This window comes from Gopherus evgoodei, chromosome 3 (genome assembly GCF_007399415.2).
Source record: "Gopherus evgoodei ecotype Sinaloan lineage chromosome 3, rGopEvg1_v1.p, whole genome shotgun sequence".
Lineage (NCBI taxonomy): Eukaryota > Metazoa > Chordata > Testudines > Testudinidae > Gopherus > Gopherus evgoodei.
The window spans coordinates 157406776-157428419 of NC_044324.1; the positions used below are offsets into that span (position 1 = coordinate 157406776).

General features: G+C 45.7%; 1 protein-coding gene across 1 annotated transcript; it reads right to left on the bottom strand.

Moving 5' to 3' along the window:
- Window positions 1–643: 643 nt before the first annotated feature.
- Window positions 644–13103, bottom strand: LOC115648863 (sulfotransferase 6B1-like). The gene is made up of 7 exons (XM_030557114.1): window positions 12789–13103; window positions 9228–9349; window positions 6784–6873; window positions 5656–5782; window positions 2151–2245; window positions 1299–1455; window positions 644–793 (listed from the first exon to the last, which is right to left on the bottom strand). The coding sequence occupies exons 1-7, from the start codon at window positions 12982–12984 to the stop codon at window positions 663–665; spliced, it is 918 nt and encodes a 305-aa protein (XP_030412974.1). The 5' UTR covers window positions 12985–13103; the 3' UTR covers window positions 644–662.
- Window positions 13104–21644: the final 8541 nt, after the last annotated feature.

Here is a 21644-nt window from a genome sequence, read left to right on the forward strand (position 1 = left end):
AATAATTTTCTCATTTGTCAAAGATCTGGAAAAGTAAGAAGATACAGCTACACACTGAAATGAGATTGTACAATGCTATTATCCTTCCAACACTACTGTGTCAGAACTGCAGCAGATGTTGGAATACACAAACAGAAAGATGAATGCATTTCACCAGCTTTGTTTGAGAAGAATTTTGGAAACTCATTGGTTACACAATCTCTCCCATGTAAGTATTGTACGGCACGAGTCAACAGACTGTGGACTTAGTTAAACATAGATGACTATGGTGGTTTGGTAATGTCATCAAGCTGCCTCAAGGCAGAAGCACAAGGTATATCTTAGCTGTGTCTACACCGGATCTTCGTTGAGAAAACTTTTGTTGTTCAGGGGTGTTAAAAACACACCCCCCCCCCGAACGACAAAAGTTTTGCCAACGAAAAGTGCTGGTATGAACAGCGCTTTGTTGGCAGGAGCGCTCTCCTACCAACAAAGCTGCTGCCGCTTGTTGGGGGTGGAATTTTTGGCAGCAGGAGAGCTCTCTCCTGGTTGTTTTTTGGGTTTTTTTGTGCAAATCCTTGCGTGAAAGTCTAATTATTTTAATCTCTGCATTCTCAAACAAAAGGTAGTAAAACAGATGATGTTTCTGAGTAAATGTTAATGTCATTCTGATATTCAAAGATTTAGCATTTGCAGTATTTATCATATTTTAGCCTGGCTCCAAGTTTTGTTCCTGCTAAACATTCTTCAAATTTGGCATCCATTTCTTGGCTTTGAGCCTCAGTGAACCGATTCTTCCAATCTCCAACAGTACCTGCAAAAGAACAATGGAATAAACTAATAACTATTCCTGGAAGTATAAGATCACGTCAGGTAGAGGTAGGTAACAATGAAATGCTGACATAAACAGCTGGAATGACTGAACTTATTGTCACATTTCAAATCAATATGAGGCTTGAAATCTTTATGAATGGGGATGGTTTTCTTAAAATTGTAGGTTAAAGAAAACCCTTTGCACTACATTTTGCAGGTATAGATGCATGCACCTTTTATAACCAAGGGATTTTCCACAGAACTAATATTTTGAAAGAACAGCATTCTGTGCCTGAGTGATCATCTAGCTAGGGATGTCCACTTTCAAGAGAAGAAAATTCATTATCAGCTACGAATTAAACACATTAATTCTGCCTTTGGGAGCTCCTGAAAAGGTCACAACAGTCATGTATCTTATCAAGTCTTTTAAATGTTAATTAGCTCCCATGACCAATTTGGATACCTGCTCTAAACTCTGTGATTATCATTACTCTGTATAAATGTACCTTTTCTGAAAAAGATGGAACCTAATTTGCCATGTGTTTCTTGGGATTTACTGCTCATTGATTCGAATGTGGCATTCTCTGCAGTAGACTGAATCTTCTCCTCAGGCAGAGAGAACCCCAAAAATTGAGCTATTTGTTTCACTCCTCCAAGTAAGTTCTGAAAAACAAGAATGTGATAAGAGTTATGTATGAGTTAAAGCAAACATGTCAGACATTTTCCCTCTATCTTGTCAAATGAATGTAGTTGATAATATTCTCATCCATACAAAGGGCAGAACATTAGAGGAATATATTAAGTTCAGCAGCAGGAGGTTGCAGGAATGGTGGTTACTTTTGATAAGATTTTGGAATGTGCCTCCCTTGCCCAAATGGCAATGTGTTAAGTGAATGCTCTCAATCTTCTGCATGGATCTCTTTCTATTAGTATTCATTACTACTGATAGCATTTATCTAGCCGCATCAATTAGTATTGTTCTATATAAGCACTGGCATTATTTAATTTACCGTTTAAGATCTTCAAACTGCAAACACGGACATGCTTAACTTTAAGCATGTGAACTGTCTCACTGAAGTCAATGGGACTACTCTCATGCATGTGCTTAATGTTGCAGGATCAAGGCTTTCGTGCTTGAGAAGGGAATTGGGCTGCAAATAGAAGGACTAGTAGCCAGCGGGAAAACAGGCTGCAACATCATATACCTGGTCTTTTCACAATAAGGTTTTGCCTGGGACAAAATGAAAACTGGATGGGACAAGATGCTTGAGAATATACTGAAGGGAGCAATTCTGTATCAGAACTGAGTACATGACCTAATAAGTCTTTTCTATTTTTAAATTTCTACACAAATTTACCTCTTTCATTTCTTCATATGTGATGATCATGATATTCTCTTCATCCATGTGTTTGTTCCAGGCAAGAGCATGGTCAAAATATGAGCTCCAGCAGACTAAAATGAAGTTAAGACAGGTCAAAAAACAAGATAATTTAAAGCAGGGGTCTCAAACTCAGTTTACCTTAGGGTCAGTGCCAGTGCTCAAATCTTCCCAGTGGGCCAATAATGTCACTCATGCTGCCCAGAACCTGCCCATCCCAACTCCACCACCCACCTACCTAAGGCTCTGGGAGGGAGTTTGGGTGGGGGAGGAGGTCTGTGGTAGGGGATTGGAGTGCAGGCTCTGGGAGGGAGTTTGGGTGCAGAAGGGGTGAGAGGTTGGGCTCTGGGAGGGAGTTTGGGTGGGGGAGGGGGTCTGGGGTGCAAGTTCTGGAATGGAGTTTGGGTGCTGGGTGCAGGCTCTGGGCTGAGGCAGGGGAGGGGGGTGCAGTTTCAGGCACTGGGAGGGAGTTTGGGGGTGGGAAGGTGTGTGTCGGAAGGGAGGGTACAGGCCCTGGGAGGGAGTTTGGGGGAGGGGAGGTATGGGGAGCAGGTGCAGACTCTGATAGGGAGTTTGGTGGCTGTGGGGTGTGAGGAGGAGGTGCTGGCTCTGGGAGGCAGTTTGGGGGAGGGAGGGTGTATAGGGAAGGGGTGCAGGCTCTGGGGAGTTTGGGCGTGGGAGGGGGTGGGGGTGCAGGCTCTGGGATAGGGTCAGAGGGTGTGGCACTTACCTGGGGCTCCAAGGCGGCGCAGAGGGCCTCTGCACGCTGCTGCCCCCAGGCACCCCCCTCACAACTTCCCATTGGCTGCAGGGGCACTCGGGGCGGGGGCAGCGTGCTGAGGCACAGCCCCGCCAGGGTCCACAGGGAGGGGCTGGAAGCCACGTGGAGCGAACTCAGGAAGCCACTCAGCTCCGCTGCACTGCTGGTGGTGGGCGAGGCCCTAGGCCATTTTAAATCATCCGGGGGGCAACGTGGGGGGAGGAGCGCCCAGGGACAGCAGGCAGGGCCAAAGGAGAGACATGGCCCCAAAATTGCTGGAGCCCCGCAGGCCACACTGGGGAAAGTCTCAGGCCGCAGATGGACTGTGGGCTGGGACTTTGAGAACCCTGATTTAAAGTATATTAAATGGCCCCAAGATGAAATGTCCAGGTTAACTTCAATATAAAGTCCTGGAGAGCTTAGATCTTCTAATCCTTCAGTTCTGCTTGTAGTCCTTCTCTGTATTTTAGTTCTATTTTTTATTTTTTTTTGGCAGATATTATTTTGGAAGTCATTCACTCCAGACTTGACTTTTCACTTTCTTCTTCCAACTATTTTTTCATAATCAAGCTATACAGTTTCTACATGATAAGTTTTTAAAAAAATCTGTTTACAATAAATTAATTCTTGAATACATTTTGTAGTAATCAGTAACACAGCCATGTGCGTATATTCAATCTATCACATAACCAGGCTAACAGTGCACTTATGGCGAAGTTAATAACTCCAACAACACAGATTTAAGTCCTGCAAACACTCACCATATGAATAATTTTCTTTACTTCAGTGGAATTATTAACGTGAGTAAATTTTACTCATATGCCTAAGTGTTTGCAGGAGTAGGCCCTTACAAAATATTGACAATTAGTTTCTACAATAATTGTTTACTAGAATATGGCACAGATGCTTTGCTGTATTAAATTTCCTTCTTTTGCTGCAGGGGCTGTCAGGCATCTTATGGTTATGGTTCCCTGATTCCCTGCCCAGCTCAGACCTGGCTCCAAGGTAACTTCAAGCAGCCTAGAGGCTACTCTAACCTTTGGTAAGTGGCAAGATCCACAAAGAACTATTCATCAGTTAAGATTAGTCTCTTGACACCCCCCCATGCCGGTTATAGCGGCAGAATAGTACAAGAATCAAGTATGCCAGCTTTGCGTCCATGGAGAGCTCTCCTACATGAGGGGATTTCTCAGCTGGCCAGATCCAGCTGATTTTTGGCCTCTTTCATGACAGAACTGCACAAAAAGGGGTGAAATAAAGAGACTTTGTTTATATTGTACATGGACACTGTACTGTACTGTCAGCAGCTTCTCAAAATTCCTGAAATGCACCTCAGTGTCTGAGTAGCTAGTATGACACAGAGGTTGACTCAATATTTTGCTAAAATGCAGTTCTCTGCAAAATGAGTATGTAAAACAAGGCATCCTCTTACTAAACAGCTCTTGTTTCCCTGAGTGCATACAGTGCCCTCTCTGCTTACTTTAGGAAATAAGAAGCATCTTTAATGCTTTTCACTCCTTTTAACTCTGCCAAATCAGCACAGTTAGGAGAGTACAAGCTAGAATCTATTCCATCTTGTGCTTCACCATCATAGCATCAAAATAGCTTGCCAAATTGGAATGATAGGCCAGTGGGGTTGTACAGATGTTACTAAGAGTACAGTTTGGCCTGCAGAGTCCTTATCACTGGCGGCGGTGTTGAAGAAGGAAAGAGCCCAGCTTGATTCACAAATCCCCGATGGAATTTGAGGAGCTGGCAGTTACATAAAACATTGTTTATTTATAAGCCTAGCGCTTCTGATCTGGGAGTAATAAAGAAATGTGCACAAAATCCACTATGCCATTTTTACAGTCTCTTTTTCCCCTTTACACAAGAACTTCATTTGAAATACCTGGTTCTTCAGTTTACAGAAAGGGGTTGATGTAGGTCAGTTGTAGCTCAAACTTCTACTCAATTATAAATAAAGGGCCAAATTTTCAAAAGTGCCTAAGAGACTTAGAAAACCTAAATCCCATTTTCAAAAGTGATTGATAGTATGGGCAGAAAGGTGCCTGGTGGAATTTTCAAAAGTGCTTGAAGTCTATGGGAATTAGGTACCTAGGTGCTTTTAGAAATCTCACTAGGCATCTATCTACATCTTTAGGCACTTATATGCTTTTAAAAATATGGCCTTTAGGTGATTCTCACTGAAAGTCAATGAGGGTTAGACTTCTAAGTCACTATACTTTTAAAATTTTTACCCCAAACCTTTATTTTGAGTTGATCTAAAATGTGTACCCCTGCTCAGAGATGCAAATGAAAGCAAGAGAAAAAAGGAGCTGAGAACAAAGGGGGAGAGGCTCACTCAGAAATCCAGTTGTTAAGATGCAAAATCACAAGAAGGATAATGCCTTGCAGAAAGCTGCAGTTTACCCTTTGTGTGCTGTGGATGAAGTAGAATTCCTGCATACTGCCCCATCCTGACCATTTGAATGTCTCCATAGCAATACTCCCAGTGCTGAGCATTGCTCAGGGTTGAAGAAGAAAGAAGCACCTTCAACTCCTCAGCACCAGGTCCCCGGCCTCCCCAACCCAGATCTTTAATTTGAATCCATTTCAGATTAATTTTAATATGATGATCCCAGATTTCCTTTCTGGACTGCAGACCAAAGAAGAGTTGAGAACATAGTACTAGACTGTTTATAAATGCCACTGAGAAACATTACAAAGATCTAATAACTGTACCTTCTCCACTCATGAACTTCTGAAAGAACTCATCCCAGGAGCTGACATTTGGAAGCCCAGGATTTTTGTTGTAGAAGTGGTAATAGGATACAGCTGCATCTTTTGGATTTCGAAATACCACTAGTACCTTTTAAAACAGCAAAGGCAAAAGAGTCTTCTGTGTTTTAAGGTAACCTTTGATCTCAAGGGTCCTGCATTAAAAATATATCAGCTCTTACAGGAACTGAAATTTGGAAAGTGAGGCCCCAATCCTGCAAACTGATTTGCATGGGAAGACCTTACACCTGCTTGGAGCCCCCATGCTTTTGGGGTGGGGAGCCTCCATGGAGCAATAAGGGCTATCCCATACAGATCACCTTGCAGGGCTGGGATCTAAGATTCGACGTCTTTGTGTGAATTACAAACAACAATCAGTAAAAACTGAATTCCACTGTTATAGTGAAAGATGTCAGATTGTGGGATCTGAAAAAGCCAAGCAGAGAACTAGAGCTGGTTGGAAATTTTCAGTTAAATATTTTTTCACCAGAAAATGCTGACTGGCAGAGAAAGAGGGAGGGAAAAAGAGGCATACACACACACATATCCCAGAATAGCCAAAATCTCAACAGTTAGAGCAGTGGTCCCCAACCGTTTTGTCTGGAGGACACCAGACGAAGGACCGTGGTGGCAGTGGAGCATCCGCCGATATGCCGCTGAATTTCTGTGGCATTTCAGCGGCGACCCCTCTCGATGACACTGCTTGTCAGCGGCAAGCAGCAGCATCGAAAGGCATCGCCGCTGAAATTCGGCGGCATTTCGGCAGATGTTCCACTGCTGGCTAGGATGCAGGCACATTTAGATGCCCCCGTGGGTACCGCGTTGGGGACCCCTGAGTTAGAGCATTAACCTGGAACATGAGAGACCCAGGTTCAAGTCTTTGCTCTTTCTCTCTCTGGTTTTTCACAAAAAGATTCAAAAGTTCTTGGTTACATCCCAATGCTGAACAAAACCAAATGCTGAAACCTTGAATTTTTTTGTGAAACGGAGTTCCTGTTTTCCAGGCAATCCTATAGAGAACTTCTGCAAAGGGAAAACTGGGAGTTGCTTAGAAAGTGGGTAATATCAAACATTATTGAAATGCTCACTTACCTTTGCTTTAGTTCCAAAAACAGCCTTGGGAATATTATCATAATGGAGATGTGTGACAAAAACACGTGGTGAAGGAAAACTTTTTATTTTCTACATGAAAACAAAAAGTACATGTAAAAAAAGGGAACCACAACATTTCTACCTCAAATATGTTGACAATTTACAATATGTATACATTTGCTCTAAACATCTATTTTGCATGGAAAGAGTTTTTATTGGTAATTGTTAAATTGCAGTCGTTCTTTTTGGTTCTTCTCGTCCTTCATGATGTCATCTAGACGGTACTGTTATTAAAGCCTAATTTCTGCAAAACTCTATCATTTTTTCAGATTTCAAAACCATTCCAAAGCAAGTAGCATAGGGAGGCCAGAGAGCTAAAGAAAGAAAGCTGTTTGCATTGTTCTTGCTGTTAGTTCACTATTATTAAAATAAAGGCCTAGCTTTTGTGCCATTTTATGTGGCAATATTTAGGCCCAAAGCAAAAGAAAAAGAGCATGCACCAGCGGCTGCCACTGCAGAAAACACGCGACAAACACAGAGGGACTCCATAGCCTCTGCACTGTAGACAAGAGTTCCAGAGTACATCATGGCAGAGATAAGCATGAGAAGTGAATTTTCTCATGTAGTAAACTGGAGAACAACAGGCTATATTGGCTACTGCCTTGTATCTTGTAGTAGCCACTGCTTTCCTGCTGTGCACCAGCTCCTCCTGTTTAGGGACTTTCCCTTAGACCTTGTCTACACAGGCAAGTTTCTGCGCAGTAAAGCAGCTTTCTGCGTTGTAACTCCTGAGGTGTACACACTGCCAAGCCACTTAGTGCACAGAAACTGCACAGTTGCAGTGCTGTAAAAAAAACCCAGCCCAATGAGAGACATACAGCTTTCTGCACCGGGGGTACAGTGCTGTGGTGCCAGTGTAGACATCCTGGTCGATTACAGCGCTGCAACTGGGCTCCAGGAGGTGTCCCACAATGCCTGTTCTCACTTCTCTGGTCATCAGTTTGAACTCTACTGCCCTGGCCGCAAGTGACTAATCATCATCATCCCCACGCCTTAAATTCCTTGGGAATTCTGAAAGTCCCCTTCCTGTTTGCCCAGTGACGCATGCAGTGTCTCAGTCACACTCCTCTTGCCATTGTAGTTTAAGGAATAACTCCACTGCCACTCATGACATGTTAGAGAGAGCAAGCAGCATATTGGTCAACAGTGTGGGATCCATTCTTGCAGACCGAAGAGGCAGAGCGTGCAGTACACAAACAGTTGAAAGATGGTCCCAAATGCAGATGGAAGCACAGAGATTGCTGGGATGCAAAGCAATGCATTGGGACAGGACCCAAGATTCCCCGTGTCCCACTCCGCCTTCCCACAACTCTTAATGGTAGAAAAGGAAGAGATGCTCTGTGGGATAGCTGCCCAGACTGCAGCACTCCAAATACCGCTGCAAGTGCCGCAAGTGTGAACATGCTATTACGCAGGCAGCTGACAGTGTGAACACACAACAGCGGTTCCCCTTCAGCACTCTCTGAGCGGCACTGTAACTGCTGGCACTGTACCTCTGCCAATGTAGACATACCCTTAGTCCTGCAACACTGTCTCAGATTTTACTCAGGTTTTGCTCCATTGCTATCAGCCCATATGATGTCTTAACTGAGGTTCTTAAATATTTTCAAACGCAAATGAATTAAGTCTCACAGCACCTCTGTGACAAAAACAAATAATATCTCTGTTTTATAAATGAGGAAACTGAATAGGAGAGATTAAATGTCTCGCCTGAAGCCAGACACAGAGCTGTGATTAGAGATCTTCTAACTCTGACTCCCAATCTTGTGCATTACTTATAAAACCACCTAATGAAAAATAACAGTCCATCAGGTGTTACTACTCTTGGTTTGCAGTGATAACATTACACACACACACAGAGCCATATACACTGTTAGAGTCACACATTCTCTTGATCCCACAAAGATTTAGGCATATGCTTAACTTCACCTTGGAAAACCTTAAACTAGGTTAGATAGAAATCTAGATAGTTTAGGTCACACCTTAAACTAGGATAGATAGAAATCAGGGATAATCAACTAATGATTTCATTAAACTTTTCTTTTCAAAACATTTTTTAAATATTGCACTCAAAATCTACACTAAGCATTTGAAATTCTAATATAGCAGTACGAGGTCCAGATTAGAGTTAAAATTAACTTCTGTTCTTTTAGTACACAAAGGTCAATTTCATTTCAAATCACATTTTGTTTCCTGTGTTTTTATATTTTATAATATATTCCCACATACAAAAAGTAATTGAGAGAATTAACTTCAAATTACTTGATGTGGAAGTATATATCCTATCTGTAATGTGTTTTGTACTTATAGGAGATATTGTAAAATAGACATTTAAAAAAATACTATATGCTAAAAATAAGCTTTATGAATAAGTCCATGCTGACCTGAAATTTTTCTGGAACTCCAAATTCAAGCAGTTGCGTATGGTCTGTTGGTGGTACCTCCCCCTTATTCTTTAAAACTGCAGATGTTAAGTCATTTAAAATGTGTTTAACCCAAGTTGTTCCTGAAACACAAAATAACTGTTAGAAGGAAACAAGTAGGAATTTCAGAACTGTAGCCTGTTAAATATCTAGCATAACTTTCTAAAGAGTCATTATACTAGTCCTGCATATAACTTGCAGGTGTTCCATATAACATGTAACAGTTGTAGGTACATAATTTTCAGAAAGAAGTATGATTTTTATATTGTGTGTCCCTTTAATGCAACATTGGAGGTGAGAACGAAATCCTGTACTTTGGCAATTATAAGTTAAGTTACATATCCCCTGAACAACTGTACTTTATTTACATTGCCTATGTGCATATTATGGCAACCCTTGTAAGCACTTCAAGGCTGCTGCTTCTGTGACGTACAGCTTGTGAACAAAGTGTAAGGATATGGCACCCATAGCCTGGGTCAACTGAATCTCAAGGCCTAGATCAACTGAGTAAGGCTTGTGGAGCTAAAATGTCTGGGTTCAGGGGAGCCTGAGCTCTGAAACCCCACAACGACGGAAGGTCTCAGAGCCTGGGTCTAGCCCAAGCACAAATATCTATACTGCCATAGGTGCCGACTTCACGGGTGCTCCAAGGCTGGAGCACCCAGGGGGAAACGTTGGTAGGTGCTCTGCATTCACCAGCAGCTAAGCTAAGCTTCCCTCTCACCTCCCACCCCACCTCCTCCTCCCCTAAGCACGCCACGTCCCCACTCCTTTGCCCACCTCCCTGTTTCCCACCCAGCCACCGCCAAACAGCTGTGGCGCTGTTCTGCACATTCTGCCAGGAACGTGGAATGTTCAGGGAAGGAGGAGAGGAGGAGGCAGGGCCAGGGCAGGGATTTGGGGAAGGGGTTGGAATGGGTGCGAGGGAAGAGGCGGAGTTTGGGTGGGACTGGAGGCAGGCGGAGGTGGGGAGGTCAAGCATCCTCAGAAAGAGGGGAAGTCAGCACCTAAGTATACAGCTGTTTTTAAGATCCATGTCCAAAGTCCTGCAAGTCTGAATCAATTTATTTGGGCTCTGAGACTTGGTGCAGTGGGTCTTTTACTGCAGTGTGGATGCACCAATTGCGGCTCAGACCCTGTTGCTACACAGAATTCTCCTTCATGGGGAAGGAGGAGGGCATTTTTGTTGCAAGACTGAAGAACAGAGAAGTGAAGATAACTAATTAAGAGGTTTCCCTGTAACATCCTCAAACTGCCACCTGTTTTCTCTATTGACCCAGTCAGCTCAGCTACTTCACATATGCTTCCTTTTGGTTTGACAGGGAAGAGTACAGCACAAGCAGTGCTCAGGAGTAGCTATCTGTGGCAAAAAAGAGTATTACTGGGAGAGGAAGGGCTTTGTTCAACGATCATGTGATCCTCTCAAGGGTACTATCATGAGTGGTGGGAGATCCTAGCTCAAGTCCCTTCAGCTCATCAGGAAGAGGAGGAAATTCATCTGGGAATCTCTCATATCCCAGGTGAGTATCCTAAATGCTAGGCTAAAGATTCATAGATTCCAAGAGTCCAGAAGGGACCATTGTGATTATCTAGTCTGATCTCCTGTATAACACAGGACATACACATCCCCCAGATAATTCCTAGAACATATATTTTAGGAAAACATAATATGTCCCCCTCCTCCTCCCCAAAGTCATTTTGTGCAGAGTTAGTCTCCCTCTGAGTACACCTACTGGATCAGGCCCTACAGATGAGATACCTGGGGCAGTGCCTATCTGCCTCTGGCTTGAAGGCTGTGGTGGGGCTTAGGTGTGAGGTAGGCATCAGTGTATTTGCCCAGAGGAAGAAACATAGGTGTCTAGGAGACTTTTACAGCAAAAATGTAGGCGATAAGTACATTTAGTTGTCACTGGGGATTTGTAAATTGGAGAGATGCCTAAAACTAGGATTTTGGTGCCTAAGTCTGGAGTTTGCGCATCTACATTCCTTTGTGGATCTGAGCCAAACAGACATCAACCTGTTACCAAGTATTTTGAAAAAAATCATCAGCCTTGGGCTGAGAACAACTTTGATAAGGGTATTGAATGGCATGTATCTCCCAAAAATGGTGCTATTGCACCCTTAACCTAATGGTGCATGAGGGGGGAGATTCTGCCAAGCAGGACCACGAGTTGGAACATGAGGGTTAAATCCCATCATTGGTTTTGGTATCCCAGGTGGGAGTCTCCCCCACAGCCAAGGTAATCAGGAGCCTAATTAAGCTCACACTCATAAAAAAGCAGAGGGCTGATTTATTTTCACAAGAAAGGAAGACTGGGTTTTGCTAACAAACACCAGGACAGTGCGCTCTGGAGGTATCAGAGAGGCCTTTCCTGTTTCTTTACAGTTTACTGTTAAACTACATTAAAGGAATATGACCATGGATATTCCTGATTTGTGTTATTTTGGCTGAATAAGAACCCTATAAATAAACTGAAAATCTCTCAATGTATTTTACCTGGATTGCCTATGAACTGTCTCTGCAATTGCTCAGCCTATGGTTCTGCCAGAAAAAAAACTTTCAGCTCCAAGAATAGTTTTATTTAGTAAATGGCGTTATAATCTAAGTGCTTTCTCATTCCTGCCTACACACTGCAAGGCCAACAGTATAATTTATTTTTTTATAGATCTCTGGTTAAATTTCCTATATAACTTGAATGGAGATCACCTATTAGTCAATCAGATTCCTTTTAAGTTTGCTCAGAAGAATCTTTCTCTTCTCCTGCATCAAGTAAACTCCTTTCTTCCTTCAGAGCCCTCTTCAAAACATATCTCCTATAATGTCTTTCCTTGTAGGATCCTATTCCCATCTCAAGTTCATACCATCTCTTACAGTGGGATTTTCAAAAGTGCTTAGCTTTGGCCTATCCTTACACCCACTGACTACAAAGGGAGCAGAATTAGGCTAGTGCGGATTGCTTCTGAAAATCCCATCCTTTGTGACCTGTGTGTGAACTGTCTTGTCTGTGTCTGTTCTAAACTAGTGGTGGGGACCATGCCTCCTTATACCTGTGTACAGCTCCCAAGCCTGCCATTAGTGTGTTATTAACAAAATTTTGGGGCAGTTCAGATTCTGATCTGGCTCTGAATTCTGTGGACTGACCTCATCTCTTCATCTTCACCTTCACCATAATGCAGTACACATGCACAAAAAAGATGAATTACAGCAGCTATAGGAATCAAAGAGCTTAGAATACCCTGACAGTTGTGTATTTAAGATCTCCATAATCTTGCACGGTTCTTTGTATTTAATTTACTACAGCCAGAAGCATGTCTGTCACAGCTAGATTAAACACATATCTGAAATTATAGAAGAGGAGAACACACAGCTCACTAACACAGTGCTTCCCTGTGACAAATGAGGATTTACTGCATGTAGCATTTGAATTTCAGTGCTTTTCTGCATTCTTAGAAAATAATCACATGTATTTGACATCTAAGTACTTTTTCTTTTAATTTTGCACCAAAAAAATCCAGACTTACCACATTTAGGATAAGCAACTAGGAACACATCATCTTTTCTAACTTCCATGATGTCCAATGCTTGGAAGGTCTCAGCACGACACAGTGCACTAGGGTATAGCACCCCCTTATACGTGACCAGTAGCTCCTCAGGTTTTTTCCTTTTAGCGGCATCAAGAATTTTGTCTAGTTCCGTAACAGGGCTGTCCACAGCCATGGTTGGGGTTTGCTTTGCCTTTTGCCAGACTCTGCCCTTTAACTATATCTCTAGTTTTCTTTGTGGGGTAGGAGGGAGGAGGAGGCTGATGAGGAACTCTGACATATGAACTCACTGGCTTATCTGTTGCCTCACCCAGTTTCTGTTGCCCAATGAGGGAAATCACAACTAAGTCTTGCATTACAAGATCCTGGTGTGAACTCTTGGTCATGAACTGTATCTGATTTCAGCCAGTGTTGACGATTACATTTAACTTCCACTTCTCTTTGGCATGAATTGTAATGGGAGAAGTAAAGAGAAACTGCTAATTGGCAAAGGGGGAGAAACAAATTGTGCTTGTTCAGCCCCTCAGCCTCTATGTGGAATGATAACACTCTTTCACCTACCTAAAACCCTGCTGTTAAGTTTCCACCTAAGGTAAACTGATCTCTTAAACAACCTGGGAGTTGCCAATGTAGAATCATGCTGCTGTTTGCATGAGAACTAGAAGTTGCAAAACTGAATGAATCACCATAATAAGAGGACTGAAGAGATATGGGTTAACTGCTTCCAGTCACGCTTACAAGATTACAGTGATTTTACAACAGAGAAATTGGGATCTCTTCATAGTAAAGATTGTGCCTAACTTTTTCCTCTAAGCCTAATACTGATAGCCAAGTTAGGGTTTTAGGTAAAACCAACAAAACAGCCCTCACTGTAAAGGCTGGATAGCCCAATATCTAATATTAACCCTCCACATAAAAATCTGTTACTGTCCACAAGGGACTCAACAAGGGAATCCAGTCAAGCCCATTCACCAGTATTCTTCAGAGACTCCACACTTCAGGTATAGGTCAGAAATCAACTTTACTATGGCCTTGGCTACACTGGAGAGTTGCAGCGCTGGTGGTGGCTTTACAGCGCTGCAACTCACTCACCGTCCACACTTGCAAGGCACATACAGTGCTGTATCTCCCTGGCTACTGCGCTGGCTGTACTCCACCTCAGTCCGGGGAATAACGACTGCAGTCACCGGTGATGCAGTGCTGCTCCGCCAGTGTGGCCACCAAAAGCACTGTAATTGGCCTCCAGAGGCATTCGGAGGTATCCCAGAATGCCTGTTCTGCCACTCTGCTCATCAGTTCGAACTCTACTGCCCTGGCCTCAGGTGACCCACCCTTTAAATGCCCCGGGAATTTTAAAAATTCCCTTCCTGTTTGCTCAGCCAGGTGTGGAGTGCAATCAGTGAATGTTTCCAGGTGACCATGCCTCCACGCGCCAAACGAGCCCCAGCATGGAGCAATGGCAACTTGCTGGACCTCATCAGTGTTTGCAGGGAGGAAGCTGCGCAGTCCCAGCTGTGCTCCAGCTGTAGGAATTACGATACCTATGGGCAAATATCAAGGGCCATGCTGGAAAGGGGCCATGACAGGGATGCCCTGCAGTGCAGGGTTAAAGTGAAGGAGCTGCGGAGTGTCTATTGCAAAGCCCGCAAGGGAAACCACCGCTCTGGGGCTGCTCCCCCAACCTGCCTTTTTTACAAAGAGCTGGACGCAATACTTGGGGGTGACCCCACCACCAATCCAAGGACCACGATGGACACTTCAGAGCAGGGGGAGGAGGAGGGGGAAGAGGAAACCGAGAGTGAGGGTACTGGGGTGGGGGGAGACACCCCGGAGTCCCTGGAAGCATGCAGCCAGGAGCTCGTCTCAAGCCAGGAGGAAGGTAGCCAGTCGCAACAGCCGGTACTTGGTGGAGGACAAACAGAGGAGTGGGTTCCCGGTAAGCGGCTTTTATTTTCAGGATCGAAATTTTTCGGAAGAGGAGGAAGGGTTAGGGCTGCATGCATGCATGCCTAGATGTGGAATAGCGCATTGATGTGATCTATCACGTCACGGTAATCGGCCTTGGTAATCTCTTCAAAAGTTTCAGTCAGAGCATGGGCAATGCGCTTGCACAAGTTTATTGAGAGAGCCACTGTGATCCTTGTCCCAGTCAGGCTAACACGTCCACGCCACTGTGCCGCGAGGGGTGGGGGAACCATTGCAAGACACAGGCAAGCTGCATAGGGGCCAGGGTGGAATCCGCATTGCTGTAGAAGACCCTAACGCACTTCCCAGGTGACCCACGGCAGCAAGATATCTTCCAGGATCAACTCCTGTGGAAAATGTTGGGATAGTGTTCAGTGTAGGTGCCCCCTGCAGCTGTTTGCTTTCCCCAATGCACAGAAACCCCGAGGACAGTAGAGTCCTGAAGCAATCAGTCCCCCTTACTTACCATTTTGGGGCTCCCGTGGGTTATGTGTGCTCTCTTTGGGATGGGAAAATTATGCTATTGTGAAGAATGTTACTCCTTAACTGTGTGGGAATAACTGTCTGGTATAAACAATGCTGCCTCTGTTAAGTGTTGTATTTTTTGCGTTTCCAGAAGCTACCTTGAGATCAAAGACTATAAAACCTCTGGAAGAAGCCGCGAAAAAGCAAAGACGACCTGCTGCAAGCAGTTACGGAGCACTCTGTCACAGAGAATCAAAAAGTGCAGGACTGGAGGGAAAGGGAAAGCAGGATCTGCCAAAAAATGCAGCGGGCCAGGAAGAAAAGCACAAAGCAGCTGATAAGCATCCTGGCACGGCAAGTGGACTCTATCCAGGCCCTCGTAGCCATGCAGGCAGAGCACTATCGCCCCCACTACTCCCCCGTCCCAAAGCTCTTTCCCTTGTGCCCCAATGTCAGCTCAAAACCCCCTTCCCCAGCATCCAGGTTCTTACCACCACCAGCTGCCTCCAACACCTGTACGTTCACCAACCAGCCCTGAGAACTACGACCATTACCCTCTGCACTCAACCCCCATCACTATGCAGTATAGCCATCCTGAAGTGCAGCAGTCATTGCACAGGACATATACAAACCTGTGACTGTACAGTTCCCCACCCCACCCCCTGCCCTTTTAGGTTCCCAAAAAGTTGCGTGTCTGTCAATAAAGTAATTTTCTTTTCAATAAATGAATTCTTGGCTTTGAAAACAGTCTCTATTATTGCAGAAAGTCAAAGATATCTTAGCCTAGGAAAGAAACAGGCACTGCAAATCAGCTTAGGAAACACAGATTCCTACTAACATTGTAACCACTGCACTTCACTCCCGTGCAAGGCACCAAACATTACTATTGGTTTTCAGCTTCAAATTCCTCCCTCAAGGCATCCTTAATCCTTGCAGCCCTGTGCTGGGCCTCTCTAGTAGTCCTGCACTCTGGCTGTGCAAATTCAGCCTCCAGGCGTTGAACCTCAAAGGTCTATGCCTGACTTAATCTTTCACCCTTCCCTTCACAAATATTATGGAGGGTACAGCACATGGATATAACCACGGGGATGCTGCTTTCCCCAAGTCTAGCTTCCCATACAGAGATCGCCAGTGCCCCTTTAAACGGTCAAAAGCACACTCCACAGTCATTCGGCACCGGCTCAGCCTGTAGTTGAACTGGTCCTCGCTCTGTCAAGGTTCCCTGTGTACGGTTTCATGAGCCACTGCATTAATGGGTAAGCGGCGTCTCCAAGGATCACAATGGGCATTTCGATGTCCCCTACTGTGATCTTCTGGTCTGGGAAAAAAGTCCCAGCCTGCAGCTTCCTGAACAGGCCAGTGTTCTGAAAGATGCATGCATCATGCACCTTTCCGGGCCAGCCTGTGTTAATGTCAGTGAAATGCCCACGATGATCCACAAGCACCTGGAGAACTATGGAGAAATATCCCTTCCGATTAACGTACTCGGATGGTAGGTGGGGTGGTGCCAGAATAGGAATATGCGTCCCATCTATTGCCCCTCCACAGTTAGGGAAACCCATTTGTGCAAAACGTTCCCCAGAGTCATGGTTCTTCTTAGCAGGATGCAAATAATGGCCCTGCAAACTTGCATCAACACAATTCCAATGGTCGACTTTCCTGCTCCAAACTGGTCCGCGACCGATCAGTAGCTGTCTGGAGTTGCCAGCTTCCAGATTGCAATAGCCACCCGCTTCTCCACCAGCAGGGCAGCTCTCAATCTCGTGTCCTTGCGCCGCAGGGTGGGGGCAAGCTCAGCACACAGTCCCATGAAAGTGGCTTTTCTCATCCAAAAGTTCTGCAGCCACTGCTCATCATCCCATACGTCCATGACAATTTGATCCCACCACTCAGTACTTGTTTCCCAAGCCCAAAAGCGGTGTTCCACAGTGCTGAGCATTTCCTTTAATGCCACAAGCAAGTTCGTGTCGTACGCGGCACGCGACTCGCTATCATCATCGGACTCCTCATCACTTTGGATCCTAAGGAATAGCTCAACTGCAAAAGTGATGTGCTGGTGAAACTCATCAGCATATTCCTCAGCAGTTCCGGCTCCATTTCCCACAGAAATCATGCTGCACAGAAACCATTGAGAGAGTCAAGATGGCGCCAAACGTGGACAGAAATACAGGGATTGCTGGGATGTGAAGCGATGCATCATGGGGAAATGGGCCAGGAAGCAGAATGACCTGCACCCTCCGGCCCCTTCCCACAACCCATCGTGCCAGAATGGGAAGAGGTGCTCTGTGGGATAGCTGCCCATAATGCACCACTCCCAACGCCGCTGCAAATGCTACAAATGTGGCCACACTGCAGCACTGTTAGCTGTCAGCGTGGCCACACTGCAGTGCTTTCCCTATACAGCTGTACGAAGACAGCTTTAACTCCCAGCATTGCACATCTGCAAGTGTAGCCAAACCCTCATGGCACAATCCAGACTAGTGGGGTTGTGTCATCCATGCCCTGAAACCTTGAGTGGCTCATGATGCATTGCTCTAGCAGCTCCTACCTGCGCCACTCAGAAACAGTCTCCCAGCATGCAAGCCACACCTTGAGTGTCTGAATGTAACTGCAGCCTGTTAGCTACACCGCGCTCTGACCAGTATTGGTTAGTGCTTAATTTGTGCTGGGGCTGAGACCCAGCACTTCTGGACTTGGCAGTTTATAGCCGCAGCACCTCTGGACTCAGGGCCGTCCTTAGGCATAGGCAGAATAGGCAATGGCGTAGGGCCCCACTCTGCCTGGGGGCACCACTCTGCAGGCAGCCCAGACAGTGCAGAAGCAGGGCTGCTGGGTCCTAGAGAGAGCCGAATGCAGCACAGTCTGAGGAATGGGATTGGCTGCTGGGGTCTCTGGAAAGGGGAGGGATTGGGGGTTGGGAAAGGAGCTCACCTGTGAGTGTGACTCTTTCCCCCCGGCTGAGGTGAGGTGAGGCAGGCTCTGTGGCTCTGGAACCAGTATCCTTTGTTGTCCCCCATAACATCCATTCTTCTCCCCCCCGCCCCACGGAGCACCCCCTCCTTTCTCCCTCCTCCCCAGGAGCAGCCCTCTCTCTCCTCCCTCCCCTCCGTCAGGGCTGGGTTGGGTGAGTGTGACAAACTGGGAATGTTCCTAATGTTTTCTCTGAATACTGTGTTGGTGCCTCAGTGTCCCCATGGCAGTTCTTAAGTATCTGGCAGAGCAAAAGGCCAGTGCACCTAAATGCCTGACACTCTGTCTCCTAGCAACTGATGGCCTGGGCCCCTCCTCTGCAAAGATGCCAGCTGAAGGTGTTGGAGACAAAGATCAGGTGACCTCCTGGCCCGGGAAATGAGCTGAGCAGAGAGGAGGGGCTGGAAGGGGTTGTTAGGCTGGAGCTGGCTGAGGGCAGACGTGGGGGTTTGGCTCACTGCCCCCAGAATGGACCTGGCCAAGGGGTCCAGTTCGCTGTATCTACAAGCTCTGTTTTAGACCCTGTTCCTGCCATTGAATAAACCTCTGTTTTACTGGCTGGATGAGTCACATCTGACTGCGAAGTGGGGGTGCAGGACCCTGTGGCTTCCCCAGCCTGGGTGGGCTCACTGTGGGAAGCACACAGAGGGGAAGAGGATGCTGAATGCTCCAAGGAGAGACCCAGGAGGTGAAGATGTATGAGCTTCTTGCCCTGAACAAGTCTGCTCCAAGGGAGAGGAGGCTCCCCAAAGTCCTGACTGGCTTGGTGGGGAGCAGTTCCAGAGCATCGCCCGGGGACTCCGTGACAGTGAGGTGCTGCGGGGGAGGGGAGGCTGGCTACCTGCTGAGGAATGAAAGTGAAAGTAACTCACTTCCTGGGCAGTGAGCCAGGATTGGAATGTCACACAGGGCTGGGTTGGGTTAGCCAGATGTGTGAAAAATCAGGACAAGGGGTTGGGGTAGATATCCCTATTTTATAGGGCCATTCCTGATATTTGGAGTCTTTTTCTTATATAGGCTCCTTCCCCCCCCCCCTGCCACTGCTTGTCCTGATTTTTCACACTTGCTGTCTGGTCACTCTAAGTGGGGGTAGTTGGTGCCTATATAAGACAAAGCCCAAATATCAGGACTGGCCTATAAAGTCAGGACATCTGGATCTGGCCACCCTAGCTGGGGAGCGCCTCTCCCCGGGCTGGCAGCTGCCAGCGATTCGTCTCATCCGGGGGGAGCTGCACAGGGCAAGATGAGCTGCTGTGGCTCCATGGGTGACCTGTCTGAGATCAGATGCTGTGCTAACTTCACCATGGTCCATAAGGCTGGTGGTGGTGCCCATTGGCGTGTGATTGCACCTGAGGGTTTGCTGCTGCTGTTGCCACTCTGCACCCCAAGAGGTGGATTTTGGGGTCTATTGCAGCTGTTGGACCAGCAGGCTAGGGGGTGAGCCAAGCATGAAAGCAGTACCGTGTTGCCATTTAGATTGTCATTTAACAACTTTGTTTGCCAAAAATTCTTGCTAACAATCCTGAATCCAATTTCAATATATTTTTTTTTAAAATCAATATCTTAGCCAAAAACAGAAAATTAAGTTGTTGACAATTATTAGTGACAGGTTTGGTTTGAGGCAGGGAGTGGGTTAGTTTTCATCAGAGAAACAAAAAATGTTGACTGACTTTCCTATAGCCTGTTACTCCTGATAAGAACCCCAACAACTGTAATATGCTCATCTCCTTACTAGGGTATAAAGCAGGGGTCGGCAACCTACGGCACACGTGTCAAAGGTGGCAGGTGAGCTGATTTTTGATGGTATGCAGAGGCAGGCTGAGCGGCTCAGCCCATCACTGCTCTGGGGTTCCAGCTGCTGCCCTGTTGCCAGCTGGGATACCAGCCATCGGCCCCACTCAGCACCTGCTGCTGGCCTGGGGACCCCCAAGGAACCCCAGGCTGGCAGTGGACTGAGCAGGCCAGCTGAACCACTCAACCTGCTGTCAGCCTGGGGTTCCATTCACTCAGCTGGCAGCGGGCTGAGTGGGCTGGTGGCGGGCTGAGCGGGCTGGTGGCGGGCTGAGCAGGACCGGTGGGGGGTTGAGTAGCTCAGTCTGCTGCCAGTCTGGAGTGCCAGCAGCACTCAACCTACTGCTACTCCGGAGTTCCGGCTGCCGGCCCCTTGCCAGTCAGGAGCTCAGCCGGCAGCCCCACTCTGCCTCCTGCCAGCCTGGGTGAGCAGAATCCCAGGCCGGTAGCGGGCTGAGGGGGGGTTGGCGGCCGGGATCCTGGCTGGCAGGAGTTGGTGGTCAGAACCCCAGACCAGCAGCGGGCTGAGCAGGGCCTGGGATCCTTGTCTAGGGTTCCAGCCACCAGCCCGCTGCCGATTTGGGGTTTCATTTACTCAGCTGGCAGTGGCCTGAGCAGGACCGGTGGCCAAGACCTCAGATAATAACAATAGTTTATTTATATAATATAGACATAGAGAGAAACCTTCTACAAACATTAAAATGTATTACTGGCACGAGAAACCTTAAATTACAGTGAACTTGGCACACCACTTCTGAAAGGTTGCCGACCCCTGGTATAGAGTGACCATATGTTGTACTAAGATTCTCCTGCTTTTTTTTTTCCCTGTGAGTCAGTATAACTTTTGCCAGCCCAGAATTTGGGCAGCCAATGTTTTACGTTTTCACAATGTTTTCTCCAACTTTCATAAAGTAAATACATAGTTAATATGAGTTAAAAAGGCCAGGGACACTTCTTTGTGAAGAATCTGTACAGCAGATCATGCCCACAGACGATCCAGAAAAGAAATTTGAGGTTGAATTTTTTAATGTTGTGATGGATAAAGCAGTATCTGCTGTTGATGAAAGGTTTAATACTTTGCAAGTACACCATGAACAGTTTGGATTTTTGTATGACATAACTAAATTCAACGAAATAGGAAAACAAGAGCAACTAATGACAAAGTGCAAGAACCTAGAGAGCCTCCTTAAGCATGGTGATAGTTTTGATTTAAATGGACTTGAAATGTACAAAGAATTGAGTACACTGTCATCAATGTTGCCACATGCAAAATCGGTGATGGACATTGTACAGTTTATTCATACCCGCAAACTTGTTGACATATATCGTAATGTGTACATTGCCACTCGTATTCTACTGACAATTCCTGTAACAGTAGCATCAGGAGAACAGAGTTTCTCAAAACTAAAGCTCATTAAAAACTATCTTCGCTCTACCATGAGTCAGGAACGCTTAACTGGTCTTGCTATTCTTGCAATTGAACAAGACACGACTTTGTCTTTGTCATACGATGACATTATTACTGATTTTGCAGCCAAAAAAGCCAGAAAGATTGCTTTTAATTAAAAACAAATCTTTGTTTCATTACCTCTTCATATAAATTTCCAATAAATTTTTGATAAATTAAAAAAAATATATTATTTG

What these genes read in the sequence shown, in the direction of transcription:
- LOC115648863 (XM_030557114.1), bottom strand. Translation starts at nt 12,984, where the DNA reads ATGGCTGTGGACAGCCCTGTTACGGAACTAGACAAAATTCTTGATGCC. An exon ending in AGTTGCTTATCCTAAATGTG is followed by an intron (nt 9,350 to 12,788) that starts GTAAGTCTGGAT and finishes TTTGTGTTTCAG; the next exon opens with GAACAACTTGGGTTAAACAC. An exon ending in GAAGTTCATGAGTGGAGAAG is followed by an intron (nt 2,246 to 5,655) that starts GTACAGTTATTA and finishes ACTTCATTTTAG; the next exon opens with TCTGCTGGAGCTCATATTTT.